Source organism: Dromaius novaehollandiae, chromosome 9, assembly GCF_036370855.1.
Source record: "Dromaius novaehollandiae isolate bDroNov1 chromosome 9, bDroNov1.hap1, whole genome shotgun sequence".
NCBI classification, from domain to species: domain Eukaryota; kingdom Metazoa; phylum Chordata; class Aves; order Casuariiformes; family Dromaiidae; genus Dromaius; species Dromaius novaehollandiae.
In genome coordinates this window covers 9,638,152-9,655,284 of record NC_088106.1, presented here as the reverse complement: position 1 = coordinate 9,655,284, position 17,133 = coordinate 9,638,152, and the positions used below count along the sequence as shown (strand labels likewise).

Below are 17,133 nucleotides of genomic sequence, written 5' to 3'. Positions count from 1 at the left end.
TCCTTGAATGATGCCCCAAAGGAGGCTGGAACCAAAGACCCGCGGCACCAGAAATGCCCCTGCACCCCATCGCTCCTTGAGGGCTCAGGCACGGGCTGCCTGGGCTGACTGGCGGTTCCCTTCGTTTGCAAGCCTGCCGATGGGACCTCAGACTCGCCTTTTCCTGGCACTTACTAAATTGTCTGACAGCAAAACAGAGAACTAGGCAGCCCAGCTCCTAGCGCGTGGGAAAACTGAATGAGCCCCCGAAGGGAGAAACAGGAGAGGAAAGAGGCATGCTATATTTCCAGCTTTCTTGGTGTTTTACAGTAGCAGACATGAGAAACGACCCCCATTACTTAAGCCCTTAACCCTTAGATACTTTCTTCTACTGACTGCAGATTAAAAATCTTAAAGTCTGAATGTGCAGAGAAAATACATTACAGGACGGCATACAGAGTTAAACAAAACATTGGAAGATCATTTCTTCAGTTCAGTACATCTTTTCTCGATACCATTTTTCCGTCAGTGGAAACTCGACCAGCTCCATGGAATTCAATCCAGATTTGTACCAGGGCAAAGGCAAACAAGTGTTGCCCAAGCTAAGGGGCTCACAAGGTTGCCAAAGAAAAAGACTGGGGTAAGTGTGTGAAATACCAGCTCGAAAGAAGGAGCAGAATCAGGCCTGGTCCAGACCCACAGTCGCCAAATCTTCCTGCGATCAATCACAAGAGCTCCAGGCCAGGCTGGAGATCTATAAGGCTCTGAGAGTTCAGCTAAGCTTTTGGATGATTATTCAAAATGGACCCTTAAGTACAAATACAGAATATCTGTGAGGATTAATGGACCTTCTTATGGGCCTCTCTGAAATACGCATGCTTTATGATAGCCTAAAAATACCTGGTCCTGTACCAAACTCATCACTACCTGCAGAAACAAAATCGACAAAACAGACCAAAACAAATGAAAGGAAACAGCTACTTCTTCCGTGGCTTTTCAGAGACAAGGTGCAGAAGAGTCTGGGGGGACTATGTAATTTACAGGTGGAGAATATATGTAACTATCATACGGATATCACATTCATATACCGTCACCTTTCTGTATGTAACCCAGAACTAGTATGGTAAAAGTAGACAACCCTATCTTCTTTTTCAACCATCATGGGGGACTGGTTATTTTTCTTGTTTCTATTTGAGTGGATAGATATAATTGCTAATACACAGCATACTAGTAATAGTATCAATATATTTCTCCTGTTACTAGTGTTCTGTGTTAATATATACTGCTAATAATGTATATTTTAGCATGTGAGTGAAAGTGTGTGATAAATGCATTCCTGAGCAAGTTTTTTCACCATTACTATCCAACCATGACTCACTCCATACTTTGAAAACCAAAACCCAAGTGACCCAGATGTGGTGAACACATAGATTTCAAGGAGGCAGTTTCCTTAGCAACAGGAGCCGTATGAAAACATCCAAAACACCTTCTGCCTCCTGTTCAGTGTCCCTTGTAGTTGTTGTTAAAGAAGCGGATCTTAAACGCCTTGCCTGAATTTCAGAGGTATAACGCATGTATTGCAAAACAGAATTAGCCCTTTATGTTTGCAGACAAGTTAACTTTTGCTACTTCCTTGACTTCAGATTTAATAGCACTCTTTCTATTATGTTCTCACTGAACACTTCCTGGGTTCCTAAATGAATAAAGGGACCAGCTCCTAGGTCCTCAGCTGATATTAATTGTCATTACGGATCTGCTGAAGTTAATGAAACTGTGGCAATTCAGGTCAATCAGGCAGGATCTGCTCTGTGGTCCTTGGTTCCAGGTGCTTCTAATCAAGGCAAGATTAAGAGCAGATAAATAGCTCACCCAACCATACAGATGGTTGATATGCTGGGGCAATTCTGCTCAGTTTCCTACTGCAATGTTTTGAAAGAAGGCTTTTTTTTTCTTTTCCTCCTTCCCCCTTTCTTCTTCACTGGACAGAAGAAGGGGAAGCTGTTTGCATACAAAAAGACATTTGTGAGCAACTGGGAAAACAACATGTGTTTATTTAAGGTATGAGGTTTTTTAAGTATCTTTGTCTCCTGGTGTTATAGCTTTCCAGGGGAAAAGCAGGCATGTTGTGCTGCCTCAAGATGCTGGTTTTTTGTTTGCTTTAATCTGAAGTAAAGTTCAGTAAGACCAACTGTATGTACTTTCCCTTTGTGTAGGTGTGCAATCATGGAAGAACTGTGTAGGAAAGGATTTATGGATTTATGTCTACCAGTTAGAGAAGAGCAGGTTGGGGATTCAGAGTTCTAGTTTAGCTGATGAGCCTTACTAAATACAGCCTGGTGCTGCTGGTATTATGTGTGTTATCTCTGATGCAGCCAAGTTGCTTCTGAAGTATTGTAGAAGGTGAAACAGAGCCAGCTTTATTGGCAGTAATGACAGAATGATAATATTTAGGCTAAAATGAGTCAATGTTTAGAAGATTCCACTGTTAGCAGTAAGACCTTGCCTGAGGGAGGCTGAACAGTGCTGGCTATAATGACAGCACATAACGGGGATGAGATGGGAGAGCAAGGCAGAAGGAAAGGGAGAGTGGTGTAGTAGTGCAAGGCAGAGAGCCAGTGCAATCCCCAGTATGCCACTGGGCAGTGCGGGGGCCTAGAGGAGCCTGTGCTGCCGTGGGAAAGAGACCACAACAGCTGGGTGGCTTAGGGGGAGGTCTAAGGTACAACCAGGAGATGAGGAATGTTGGCAAGAAGTGATATGAAGTGGATCAGAGATGCAGAAGACACAGGTTTAGTTGCAGTGTTGTATAGGGGACAAGCTTTGGTAATAAGAACAGTGGTGGGAGGGAGGAGGACCAAGGGGTAGAAGCAGCTTTTTGTGTGAGGGAGGAGGAAAGAAAGGTGTATTTTGAGGCACTGTGAAATGGGGGAGATATGACCTATTGGGGAAGCTTGTTTAAAGTAGTCCTTGATGGTGATTCTGTCCCTGGCTCTGTCTGAGGCCCAGCAGAGCCCCTCCAAGGGCAGCAAGAGGCTGTGTGACTTGCTTGTCCTGTAGTGATAGTCCCTGCTTGGAGTGGAAGTGTGACACCTTGGCTGTGTGTTATGCTGACACTTGTCCTACAAAACTGACAGCCCTAATAAATGGTTGTTCATATTTCTGTAGCATCTTCCCCCTCAGACCACCTAGCAACATATTGTTCCCAGTGTTTTTGAGGGCTGGGTTGCTGCCAGCTATGGGGGTTTGAAGGAACTTGTTAGCAGGTAGTGTTCAGGGACTAGCTTTACCTTCTTTCCCTTCTCCCCCTAATGAACAACCCTTCCTTATGGCAAATGCTATTCTGTGAGAGTTGCCTGAAGGCCCTTTAAGGGTGTTAACTGCCCAACCTGAACAGCTGGTCTCAGCTTGATGCTCAAACTACAAAGCCTCCACTCAGATAAGTGTATGTTCTCATCAGCTTTATTGAATCAGAGCAGCTGTCTATAGCACTACACAGCAGATAAAATGACATATCACTGGATGAGTTCTGGGCCAGACCATAGCAATAGCTTATTAAATATAACCCTAAAGTAGCCAATTTTGCTAGTTTTGGAGAGATCATTAACCACTGAGAAATAAATTGAAGGCTTTCTTTCTATTGCTGGTCCATTGAACAGGTCATGACTTCTCTGGTTATTTGTGGGCTGAATCTATTGCTGACCATTGTATTTGATGGTGTGAACTGAAATTTCAGCCTTCAGATCCATAGCCATTAAGCATGATGAAAATAAGTGACTCATTTGTCTCACATGATGAGTTTGCATGTGAAAGCTGCAGACAATTTGATTGACTTATGACTGTGGCCTGATACAAGTATCAGGTGTCTGTGAAAACTGCTGGTCTGAAGTGGCTGCTTGCTTCTGTGTGGTGTGATAGGTCCCTCCTGCAGATTCTGGGTGTTTTGGTAGGAGCAATGTTCCCAAATAGCCTCTACTCTTCAAGACACCTTGATAGAATTTGCTGCTGTTTCCAGGTTGAGAGTCTGGTTGTATGGACAAAAGGGGGTGGATTAAACTTTTCTGTTGCTTTGCAGTGGATTCTGGTCAAGGTTTTCTGTTACAACTTCTCTGCCTCATTTTTAATGACCTCTGAGACTAGTCACATGCTGGTCTTTTTGACTGAGCAGTCTAAAACTGAATGGTCATGATTTGGATTGCAGGTGCAGGTGGATAAGGTGCAGGATGGGGCCTGAAGCTTTGGAGAGCATCTTGCATATGCAGAGCAGACTAATGCAATTGAGGGAGTGACTGCACTAAGTACTTTAAATACTTGAGTGTGGGGGCCTGCATAAACTCCAGCACCTGAGTGGAGTTGGAAGAAGCTGTGAGCTTATGCAATTAAAGCAAAGATGTGCCACTTCTGAGTCTTGAGTACTTGCAGCATGTGATAGCTGACTTGTCTGTACCCTTAACTACTAGATGGTCATCTATTTAAATTGCTGAGTGGAGGAAAATTGGTGTTTTGCCCTGAGAAGGGTGTGGGTTCCTATCTTAGGCTGTGTAACTGCAGGCTCAGACCCTGAGGAGTGCTTGTCATTTAAGCAGCACCTGCACTCTTGTTTTGCTGGGGTTGTTGCTTATATTTACAAATTAGAAGGTGGCAATCAATTCCAAAAATACCAAGAGCACAGCTTTAGCCTATTAGTCAAATCAGGAGTGGATGTGTACTTTGAAGAAAACCCTTAAGGAAACACTTTAAAAGTATCCATTTTATCATCACTGCAAAGGACTGACACAAGGCAATGTTTTCCACTGAGTGAAAGGGAAAACAAGGAGCCAAAGTTCCAGTTTCTGCTCTCAGCCCTTCCATCAATGTGTTTGGAGATAGACAGCCTTGCTTCCCCCTTCTCCTCCTGTAGAAGAGGCAGGGCAGCACTGATAACAGGAGTGTCCTGTGGCTTGAAAACTGTGCAGTGATGGAAAGGTTTGAAAGCTACCATAGAGGTATAAATTAATTTACAGGCATTGGAGAACACATTACTTAGCTTTTGGTGTTGTATCTGTTATTTAACATATGGGGATGTTAATAACATGCATCAAGGCTGTATCTTAATGCTTAAGTGTCTTTCATCTGCAGCTAGTGAGAAATGTAATCAAGTAGAGCAGTAATCCACCAGTCAGGCAAGTGGTATTGAATGGTTTGAAGAATTTGGCTGGAGGCTTGTTTCTAAGTGTAGAGAGCACATCATTGCTCAGCTCGGTGTGTTGCCTTCAGACCCTGGCTGCTTGGCTGAGCTGCTGCTTGAGAGCTGGTGTGAGGGCAAGGTGGAGGGGCAGGAGCCTGATACCTGTGAAATGGAGAAGCAGGCTGAAAATGTGGACTAAGGATAATGACTGTTTAAGGATATGAGACTTAGCTGTCCTGAGGCAAAGAAGCTAGGGGGAGGGAAAAGGACAGGGTGGGATACAGATACCTAATAATAGTGAAGCCAGGGACACTGCAGGATGGATGTGTGCAGGAGGGGAGGAAGGGGAAAAGGGCCTGAGGGGAAGAAAATGTCCATTCCTTCTGCACCAAGGCCTCACCGCTACAAATCCCACCCAGGAGTAACCTTTGCCTCCTTATACAGACCTGCTAATGGCTGGGAGGGAACCTGCTGTGCAGAGACCTGGCAGCCCTGCCAGCAGCAGCAGGATGCTTTCCATTACACTCCCCCTCCATTTAAACTTCCAGCACTTGTCAAAACCATGCTGCTCCACTCAGAGCTAATTAAGCTGTGTGTCAGTGGAGACAGACTTTAAAGTAGAAAAAACCCAACCATGAGCATGTGGGTAGCACATGGAAGGGCTTAAGCTATTTCTGAGATTTGTTTTTCCTTCCCTCTACAAGGCATGTTGTATCTCTCCATTAGCTTTTTATACACCAGGAATGGAGTTAATGGGTAGAGTAAAACAGGTTTTTCAGCTTGCTGTGTCTAGTGTGGAGGGCTACTGTTTAATTCAAATGCTCCTAGTATAGGAGTTAGTTGCTGAGGAAACAGTGGGATTTTTTTCAAACCTCTAATTAAAGGCAATTTTAAACCTCCACTGATATTAGCAAGAGCATAAAATCTCACTCTGCTGGACATACCAGTTAGCAAGACCATCTTACCTCCTGAGGGTTGCAGCTGGCCTGTTTTATAAATGGGCATGGCTCTGCTGAGCAAATTGGAGTTAAATGACTGAGGCTGGGTGGAGGTTGGTCCATTATCCCTCCTGCCCAGCCCCAGCAGGGCAGCTGGGGGTATTTGAGTACAAGGTGGCAGGTATGTGCCAGTGCTGAGTGAAGTCAGCTTGATTTGGACCCTGGCATAGCAAAGAACATTGTGTGCTTGAAGCACAAGGGTTAAAAGCATCTGTTTAGCTATATCATACCTTACAGACTTGTAGTTCTGTATTGAAGTAGAAGTTTTCATTACATGAAAATTTAGTCACTAATTCCAAGTTTTTTATCTTAACTCCTTCCTGGTGAAACATCTTATGAAACTGCACTACCCTTACACTTAGTCTTGTAAATGACCAAATATTACACCCAGCATTTACTTGTAAGTGGACACAAATGACTGAATCTTAGCCATATGGAAGCCAGACAGTTCTGCCAGTGAATTAACTGGCAGTAAAACTATTTCTACAAAAGTGCATTTCTAATATTGTACTCACTGTAATCTTTGCTGTGGACTTCTAGTTAAATGCACACTTAAGTCTAGGGTCAAGCTGCTTAGGCAGTAAATCAGTGGTCCACAGTGTAGCTACTACTGCATGGTCTGTTCCTTGTACTGAGTGAAGTAGTGTTAAAAGTGGCTCATATGCCTTGATTAATGGTGCTCACAGCTTGTACCTGCACAGGGGAAAATACTTATTGCATTTAAACAAGATATGAGCTTTGTTCAACCTACCAGTTACTACAGAGCTGCAATGTCCTAATATGAGACCCTCGCAGAAGGGGAAGAATTTCTTGCGCATACCCCCCCATGCATCATTCTAGAGTGTTCGTATGGTCCCTACACTGACTGGGGTATTGCTGCCTGCCCTTTGCCTGGAGGAAGACTACAAGCATCAGTACTCGTCTGTCTGTAGCCTCTGGACAGGCATGCAAAACACAGGTGGCTCCTTTGTTTCTGCTATCCCTCTGCCCATGCAACATCTGGTACTGGTATATTTATTAACTGATCGCTAAATATAAAGGAGAGAAATGTTGGGTCACTCAGGAAACATGCATTACTTCAAAAGCCCTGAGGCAACTTAGTGGACTGAATAGCAGCTTGCAAAGCAAAGTTTGATACTCAGCATCACAGAGTCTCTCCAGCAGCCTGAAACTTGGCATGCAAAGTGGCACAGAGGGAGCAGTCTATCTCCAGCTTATTTAAAAGAGTAGAAAGGGAAATAAGAGACATTTACCAGGTTTGAAGGAGGGGAGGATGCTGAGGCCTTCTGCTTTCCTTTCCCATTGTCCCGATCCTGTTCTCTCTTGGGCCCCATGTTGCAAGTCCTATGCCTCCATCTGAAGAGCGCCGGCTGCGGGCTCCCTCCAGAGCCTGTTGGCGCAATCTGGGTCATTTGGAAAAGGTTGTTCAGGAAGGATCCTGCGCCTCCCTGCTGTGCTGGCACCAAGTGCTCTGCCTTCCAGCGTGTGTGAGGGGATGAGCTAGTCCCTGAATTTTGATCTTAAACCCAGCTCAACATGCAGCAGCCTGCAGGCTCCCGGGGTGTCCCCTTGGTGTGATGAGCTGAGATAAGGCAATGCTGAGGCACCATTTTAGGGACACTAGAAATACTGTAGGGATCCATTTAAACACTTTTTGGGAGACAGAGTAGGTAAGTCAATGGCTGAAGTTAGTGCAAAGTATCCCTGAGAGGCAAAACCCAACCAGTTTCTCTGAAACCATACAAAACGTGCATGTAGAGGTGCAGAACAAACTACATTGGTTTTTCAGACTTCTCTGTTACAAAATCCCTCCCCATTCTAAAATCTGATTAGTGCTAAGCATGCTGTCAAACACCATGGCTCAGTGGAAGCTACTCTCTACCTGGCACTTCATAGTCTTCCTGAATCACCAGCTTTCTTGATCTTAGTGTAGGTATTTAGACAAGAGTCATGCTTGTGGCAATAAGTTTAACTCAAACCAATTTTTAGACCACCATCAACCTACTCGTGCTGCTGACAGAACTTGCAGGCAAAGACAGAGTGCAGACACTCTTCCAGCCTAAAACCACAAAATACGGCGGCTCTGCTACTTTTAGTTCTCCTTATGTTCAGACCTGCTCTACTGCACAGTAAAGGTTGTAAGAGTAATGAGTTTGAGTCTTTACAGATGAAGTTAGTGCAAAGCAGTGGAAGTGGAGACTTAAGTTCCTCTTCTGATGCTTTCTGTTCAGCTGCAGGCTTTGATGCAAGATAGTTATGCTCACTGCCTCAGTTTATCCATTTGTATATCAGTAGCCTGCACATATGTTATTCTCAGACTAAAAACACTATGTAAGATATGGTTCATGCTTTAACAGCTGTTTGTACACTTTTTAAAAGCAAACCTTGAATGCTTTTCATGGAATAACATATCTAAGTTCAGCCTAAGGCTGGAGCAATGGCACTGCTGTGACAGTCTGGCATTTCCGAGCTGATGTAGGCATGGAAGTTTATGCTTGTAGTAACTGCACATGAACTTTGTGATTCCCCAGCCCTTCTCCATTTTAAATGAAATTATTATATAAATGACTTCTATTTCACGAAAATGAATAAAGATTACAAACAAATCAAATGAGAGCAGTAGCCTATTAAGGATCTGAAAGCTGGAAATCAGTTAATATACTGCTGCTATACCTTTAATTTACCTGACATTTGAGAAGTGCAGCAAATAAATGGTGTATATATAATCTATGTGCTGATCTTCTACTCCTTCAGCGGGTGAAGTTGAAGGAGAGACTGACAGTGAGTTAATGATTGACTGTCAGCCACAGCTTGGAATTTCCTTGCAAATTTTGGTGTTAAAAGCAGCTTTCTGTCAAAGTTTCTCATGCCACTTCATTATTCCATATGCTGTTTTCAGTCTCAATCAAAGCATTCTGGAGTATTTTGCTTTCCAAATGAGGCCTACAGAGCATTTAAATAAGTCTTCCCCCCCTTCTGATAACATTGCAATATGTATCACTATCACTGCAAGCCTTTAGCTTCAGCCTGTAAATGCTACTAACAGCTAATTCATTCTTCAAATGCGCAGGTGTAATTTATATTGTAAAACAGTACTTGAAATTGTTTGCCTATAAAATGTCCTTCACTGGAATCCTCAGTTAACAGCCTAGTTAGTGCCAGCCCCTTGTCAAATGTAAGTGCTCTAGGAAACCTTTTGCAAAACGCTCTCAGCTGTAAAGCCTAAATTTGCTCTAATACACACTTTAATCTTCATTCCCTGGTACTTCACACTGGCCAATCTAAGCACTTGAGTACAGTGCATGTTTCAAACCTCTCAATGTCCTGCAATCTTAGCCACCTTTTAATTGATCAGGTTACCTTAGCAACAGAGGAGCAGCTGGTCCCAATACGGAGATTTCAATTGAATCTGTCCGGAAGATTTTTCCTCTCATCTACATACTTCTGTAGTTTTCACCTTTGGGAAGAGCCTATTTGTGAGCGGGAGGTTTCCATGTATCTTGTCTCTCGATGTCTGTCTCCAAATATTTCTCACTTTTCTTGCAGTTCCTGGGCTTTTAATTTCTCTGTGTTCTTAAAAGGGAGACAAAACATCGGTGTTCAGTACTTTTTCTGAAATGAGGTGCCAGAAGGAAGCAGGTGAGAAGACCCTCTGAAAAAAGTCAGCCCTAAAAAGCCAAGCTTTTGGTCTCCAAACTTTATTTTACAAAGCTCCTTGTTGTCACCATGTTTAAAACTCCGCTTCCCATCTGCTTGGTTTATGCGTCTCCGGCTGGCTGGACTGTTCACGCGTTTCCTGGGCATTATGGTAGTTCCCAGGAATGGCAGGAAACTTGGGGTCTCTTGGCAGGATTCGGCACTCTCACCTGCTCCTTGAAGAAAACTCTGCAGAAGTCAGACAGGGAGAAAAAAAGGCTTGTCTGGTGCTTCAAACTGATCTTGCAGTGTCCGGGGGCTGATGTGAGCTTGCTGGGCTGGATGCGGCCGAGCTTTTGCCAGGAGCTGGTTCTGTCGAAGCTGATCCTGAGCTGCTCGGTCCTGTGCCAGGCAAGTGGTCAGAAAGACGCTTTTCCTTGCAGTACAACCCTTGCTTTTAGAAATGCCACGGCTGTGACAAAGCAGATGTGCAGCTGCTTCTCCAAAGCTCACTTGACCCTGTGTATCCTTGCTTGTGCCTGTGCAAAAATAGGGGCTTTTCAGCCTTTTCTTCAGTCACCTCCATCTGGACCACGTTGTCCTTGGGTGGTATTTGTTTTTCTGAGTCAAGAGTGCTCCAGAGAGACACTCTCATTCGTCTAAATCTGCTAAGTGATTCCACGCTATGCACTTATCTGCTCCTACAGCAAAAATAAAAGCTGTTTTTTCTGGCAGAAGAAATGCATGGTCCACAGTTGGTTGTGATAGGATCTTTTTCCCCTGTTTAAAATGTAAGGTTTCATGAATTAAGAAGATACTGTATGTCTAGATCTTATACCAGTCAGTCTCTGATTCACCAGAGAATCTCCTTGGTAACTAGCTGTTCCCCTCTGATTCGTGTTATAAAAAAAGCTTTCTCAATTTAAAGATAAAATACAGTGAAAACAGGAAGAACTGTGCTATTTAGATACCTTATACAGAAACACTTGTGTGCATGTAGCTATACTGGATGTTTTTGTACGTGTGTGGGAAGCATCCTTTCTGTAAACCAGCACATTATTCCCCCCAGTGGGTGGGAAACCTACTCCAGGTGCCCTGTCTCTGCTAGAAATCCTCTTCTGTGTTACAGGGCTGGTAACTCCGTCTGCAGGGTTCATAGTCTCAAAGGAGAAGATGTTGCTGGCATTTAATGAGAGGCTCAGCAGTTCATGCTTTAACAAGCCACATTTCTGGCCCTGTGCAAGACTGATTGCCAATTATAAAGATTCAGAAACAGTGACTTTCTGCAGGAAGCATAGCCAGATTATTTGATGTTAGCTAGTAGCCCTTCTGCTTTGGTAACAAGCACACTGCCTGACCCCTCCTTGGTGCATGGCAAAGAACTTGTGTGCTCTTTCAGGCTGCTGAAGTCAAAACCAAGGCACTTGCTGAAGATTTTCTGGAACCAGCAATATTGAAAAAGTTGGCTCAACGTGAGGCTAAGCACACCATTTTTGAAATAAGTGATAATTGTGTTCATACTTAATGCAGAAGCTTGGTGTGTAGAAAAGTAACCATTGATGATGTGTTTAACAGCTAACTATTTATATTTCTCTGGGAATTTCAACTTTGGGTCTTAGACTGCTTTACAGACACTATAGTAAAGTGGATGTGTATTACAGCCCCCTGTGTGGACTGGGAAATGAAAGCCTCAGAGGCTGAGGCCAATGCTCTTGAATGTTGTGTAAGTTAAGAATTCAGACCTATGAACATGTGACTTTATGAACTGTCTTAAGACATTTGAACAGAGTTAAAGAGGGATTATGCAACAGAACCAGGCTAGAAACAAGTTATATTGCCCATTTCTTACACATCAACAGGAGGAAAAACCTGACTTGCAGCTTGCACAGCATGTATGTGAATGGGATGGTCCCACCTGCAAATGCAGGGCTCTAGCATGCTGCAAATTCACTGATAGAGTTGACAGAACCCTAAGCAGGTGCAGTCAAGCCGTTTGAAGTTTATTTGATCAGATAAATTAGGAATCAAAAATCATCTATAGATTTCTCATGCAAAATCATCACAGTGGACTTTGGGTGGCTTTTGGCACAGAGGATTAAGAGGATGAGTGGTGAGGCAGGTCCACAGCTGAGAGCTGGGCAATTGAGGTTGCTTTTCATGTGCTTTATGGCTCTTATGCCCTTTCTGTCCTGTGGCCCTGTTCCTCTGAATAAATAAACATTAACAAAACCCCAGGTCTGAGGTGTCTCTTATCTCTGCAAGGAGCTTGCAAACTCATTAAAATTCAGCCACCTCTGGGGAAGAGCACAGTGGTAAAAGGAAGCCTCCAGCATGTGATGCTAGGCTTTATGCCCATTGCATACTGTGTATATGAGCATTTTGGGACAAAAGCTGTGTTCCCATAAAGTGTTGTGACATCTTTAGTGTCTAGGCAGAACAGACCCAGGATCATGTAATTTGCTTGAGGAGGCCTCATGCAGCCCACTTGGATTCAAACCTGTAATTTCAGGGCATTTAAATCTTTCCAACCAAAAGCTTGGATAAATACTTCCCCTAACAGTGGAGCCTAAAGTATTCAAACCTCAATTTACTAAGTAATAGGGATGCTGAACTGATTCTGATAAATGAGGGTTCAGATAACCAAGCTAATTTTCAGTGCAATTAATACATGTCAGGAACATGACCTCATTCTGGATAATTGATGTTTTTGAGATCATCAAAGTTGTGATAATCAAGGTTTCACTCTTTCAGCATGACAGTAGCCCCTCAATGGTAAAAAGAGCAAGGGGAGATTTTCCTTCTGCCCTCCTGCAGTTGCAGGTGGCTAGCTTGGTGCAATTGCATGTGTGCTGGGACATGGGAAGGCAGCTGAGCACCTTGGCAAGCACCTGCTCCCTCTGTGTGTCCTGACTGCCCTGGCAGGCTCCTGTTCCAGGCCTGAAGGTAAAGGCAAGGGAAACCTGCCCCTCTGCTACTTCCCTGCTTTCTGGTTTTCTTGCTGGAGCGTATTGCTTGCTCTGCACTGGTGTTGCCAGCCTTCAGTGCAGCATGGCTCTGGTGCTCCTGTCCATCTGACCTGCCCTCTTCACATGGGCTTCCAGGTGGGCACTGATGAAATGAGACTGGAGGGATGCGTGGCTGTGGCAGGATGAGTGAGCTGGTGCCATCCCCTTTTGTCCATGCTGCCCTGCTGCGGAGTGGTGTCACTGCGAAGCATGTCCCCTTTGGTCCATGCCACTGAGGCCTCTGGAGCAGAGCGGGGCAGCAGGAGCACTTAGCATCCTGCCCCAAAGGTGGCAGTGGGATGTGCTGGTCTTGGTGCATCACTGAAGGCACCAGGCTGGGCAAAACAGACTTATTTGTATAGCAGCAGGAGCCACTTGTGTCCCAAGCAGACTGGACCCCTCTGGCTCTTGTTGGGCAGTGGCTTAGCCCAGTTTGTGCAGCTTCCTCTGTGCTGTATTCAAGGAGAGGCCATGTGCTCTGGATCCATGTGGTCCTGAGAATAAGGCTAAATCTCTTCTGTGCTTCCAAAGCACTGTGGAGGAGTGGGATGGTGCAGACCTGTGGGGGTGATGGAGGGACCCGTTCGTTGCCTGGTGCACTCCATCTTGGTGGTGCTCACCTGGGGTTGTCTGGAGGTGGTGTTTTGGCTGCTGTGTTATCTCCTTTCTTGAGTCTTTTGGTGTTGAAAATAATAGTAAAAAGCTTTATATATAGTCTCACTGTTCCTATTTTTTGCAACATGCTGCTGATTTGGGAAATTGAGTAAAGGCAGCTGCTACTACTAAGAGAAGGGGGAGCTGTGTGGGCTCCTGGTGCTGGTCCTGCAGCCATCTGTCCTGGGTGAGCATGTGGCCACCTGTGTGATGGTGGAAAAGGTGCTCCCTGCAATCAGGCCTGATTTCTTGCTTTTCTCCTCAGTACAGAACACAGTGTGGCTCTTCCATTTTGTTTTGATTGCTTATCTAATCATAAGTCTGATTTGAACTTAAAGGAAAGTCAGTGGCAGTGTTTATTTTAAAAAGAGGGGAGGAAATGTACACAGCTTTGGCAAGTGTTTGTATGAATTGGGTCTCTTGAGATGAAAACTTCATTACTGTGAAACAATGAGCCCACTACACTCCCAGTAACCCATACAAATGGGTTTTATGTGTATTATGAAGATACAAGCTTATTTTTAGTCTGTTCCTGTAACACCAGGAATGTTTAATGTGATAATCAATGTAATTGAGGAACCTAAAGTACAGAAAATTGCAACACCCTCATGGGTGATAATGACTGCAGCTAAAATACTGATGAAAGGTTGAGGGGCTGTGTTTAGGCATGGTTAAAAATAGGAATGTGCAGGGGGTTGACTCTGGTCCTGACCCAGCCCTTCCTCAGGCATTTCTCCCACTTAGCTGGGGCCACGTGCGAGTGGGCTGCTGCAGCAGGGTTGTGCTGCAGATGGGCAGGACTGGGTGGCTCGGCATGGAGCCACCCTTTCAAAAGGAAATCCAGTTCCAGGCTTGGGTTTGACTTACTGCTGTGATGTGCTTGAGCCCAGCTGAGGTGGAGGGACATGAGGAGAGGAAACTGCTTTTTCCCACCCAGCTGTGAGAGCTCCAGAGAGGCAGTTTCCACCTCCTGTGGATCTGGCAGGATTGCTCCTTTTCCAGGAAGGGTGGCTGAGAGGCAAACTCTGCTGCAGAGTTTAGCAGCTATGTTTGAGCAGTCTTTGCTGAGCACTTGCAGACCTTCGGAGGCTCATAATTTGGCCAATTTGGCTCTTTGCTGGAAATAGCAAGAGACACATGTTTGATACCAAAACCTTCCTGCCAAATTTCCAGCTGCTCCTCCTAAGTACGGTGTGCTAAAGCTTTTCAATTAAATGCTTCAGAGACTTTAACGTGGACAAAGCGCTGTGTTTTGTCTCCAGCCTTGTTCTCGGGGACTGTTGAGCTGTTCTGTGGTGCTTTCCTCCCAGAAATTCAGCTTGTGGCAGGCACCCATTAGAAATGTTTTTGGTCTGCGCAATATTGAAAGCAGAAGTGATCAAGTGACTCAAGGGGAAATGCGAAGACCCATTGCTGTAGAGGTGGCACTTTAGCCTCTGCTCGCACAGCCTGAGCTATGCACGGCTCCCCTCTGGTTTGGGGAGCTGCTGCTCACCATGGACTGACTTCAACTGCTCTCTTACCTCTAGGCTATTGCACTTCTAATTTTAGCCCCTCTGTGACATTGTTTTCCTGTTTGCTCATGATTTACTGTGTGCTTTAGGCTGTTAAAAGGTGGGAAGAAGGAAGGCTGCAAACTTGACCTGTCCTGGTTGCTTCCCGGGGTCAGGAGGCAACACTGAGAGCAGGGGAGGGCATGTGGGGTGGGTGGGGAGCAGCTGGGGGTAAGCTTGGGTGGTGATGGGCAAGAAGAAATGTCTATCTAGAGTCTGGGGAAGACTGCATATATTTTTTAATGCAGTCTCCAAAGTTGCTAGATCCAGGGTAAGCCTGAAAGAAAAGCCTGTAAGGCTGTGGCGAGATTTGTTTTCAATCCCCTTTATTTTAGTATTTCACTTGACGGAGTGGATTTTTATCTGTTAGGAAAAGTTGTGTTCTAGTGGTCTCTTATTAAAGCGTAACCTTCAAAACTGACCCCCCCCCCTTCGGTGTGCTCCCTTTATGGATAGACACCAGCAGCCCCACTTCTAGGCTCTGTCTGGCTGAGGGTCCTGTCCCACTCCTACCTAAATAGATGTATATATCCCACCTATGAGCAGTAAACACCAATGGCCCTCAGCACTGCTGCTTTTCCCCCCACTTAATCTTGCACAAATAACTACAGAGAAGCCAGATTAATGCCATTAAATGAACTCACTTTAACATATGCAATCTGTTGTTCCCAGAGCACCATTTAAGCATCCTGCAATCAGCATACTTTGCTCAGGGAAATGACTGAAGTTGGAGTTGGACATATAGCTGAGATGATGCATTGTCTGCAGTGTTCACACTCGTAATGAAATTGCTTACATTACAAAGCGATTATTGTGGCTTAAAATTCCAATAGCATTTTGAAGGCGTATAGGCCTGGGGGCTTTCCATTTGTGGAGATGTTTCTTTTATTGTATCTTCTTGCCTAATAACTTCAATGCTTTAAACACACTGAGGTGTTTTAGAAACCTATTTATGATCTTTGAAAAACAAAAGGCAATCCAGCAAGCTCTGTATGGTATATGTGCTCCATCGAGAGCTGCTCCTAAAGTAGGATTTATGCTTTGTGCAGGTTTAATTAGATAAAACCCTGTACAGTGTTTCCTGCTCCCCATCTTGATTTTTGACAGCGTATCCTTCAGCTGTGGCACAGCAGACTCTTGCACTCTATATCATAGCAAGGCCATCAACTTTTCCCTATCAGCCCTGCCCCTCCGGGAGCAGCAGTCACTCTTGCAGTAAATTTTCACCCCAAATAATACATATATCATTCCCGCAGCCCATTTCTATTGCTCTGCAGACAGGCTGGCTGCGGCGGGGGCAGGAAGGGGATGGCTCCAGCTTTCTCCTTCAGCCAACAAGGAGCAAGTACGCTGCTGGAGCTGCTCTGCCGTTCCTGGGGAGCGGGCACGGGGCGGGTGCCCTGGTGGGTCCCAGCATCATTGGTGGGCGAGGGGATGGCGTGCTTGGCTCTGCGTACTGAGGGAAAATGCTGGCGTTCTCTTTACATCCGTGTTTTAAGCTGGGCATTTGGCCACGGCAGGTCCCTCTTCTCCCACAGAAGCTCTGGCAGCTTCTGGCCAGCCCAGAAGGGCCAAGAACTGACCTGGGACCTGCTCAGGGGACAATAATTACCCCCTAGCAAGGGAGGAACTTCCTGCAGCTGCTCCTTGAGCAGAGGGGGCAATGTCTGGACTAGATGATTCAATACCTTGCAGGACTACTACCTTTTCCTGAAACAGTATCATGAGTCTTTTTATCACACACTGGTTTATCACACCTGCAAAATGCATATGGAACTGCATGACTAATCTGCCTATTAACCATAATTCTTGTTTTCCTTTCAAGGACTCAAATGCCAGATTGATGTATATTTGATAGTACCACATACCTGTATGCTCCAGTGTAAAGCATATACTTTTTAGAGACTTTTTTTCTGGGCTTCCTCTGCTTGGCTTATAAATGATTACAAAACCTTGATTACTAGTGTCCCCCTCTTTTTACTAGAAATGTGCTTCTGTAAAGTCTTTAATGTTATGTGAAATTCTATTTGCAGTCCCTTTTATAAATAATAATACAAAATGCATGCTGCTAAACCTTGCTGTCAGCAAGCAAATGCCACCAAGCAACATTATTATTTTTTGTGCCATTCCAAAATCCATTAATT

The 17,133-nt window shown here is 44.7% G+C and overlaps 1 protein-coding gene across 7 annotated transcripts in view; it reads right to left on the bottom strand.

Annotated features, from left to right (window-relative positions):
• Nucleotides 1-17,133, bottom strand: part of LOC112991210 (calcium-activated potassium channel subunit beta-2) — a 156,789-nt gene that overhangs the window by 44,849 nt on the left and 94,807 nt on the right. For 2 of the 7 annotated variants that reach the window (XM_026113542.2, XM_064516635.1), the window contains exon 2: nt 9,502-10,557. The exons of 4 other annotated variants lie outside the window; for them this stretch is intronic. In XM_026113542.2, coding sequence (XP_025969327.1) covers nt 9,502-9,575 — 74 coding nt within the window. In that variant the 5' untranslated portion in view covers nt 9,576-10,557. Of the gene's footprint in view, nt 1-7,394; nt 7,511-9,501; nt 10,558-17,133 lie in introns of those variants that run through there. One more of the 7 variants, XM_064516636.1, reaches the window with a different exon arrangement.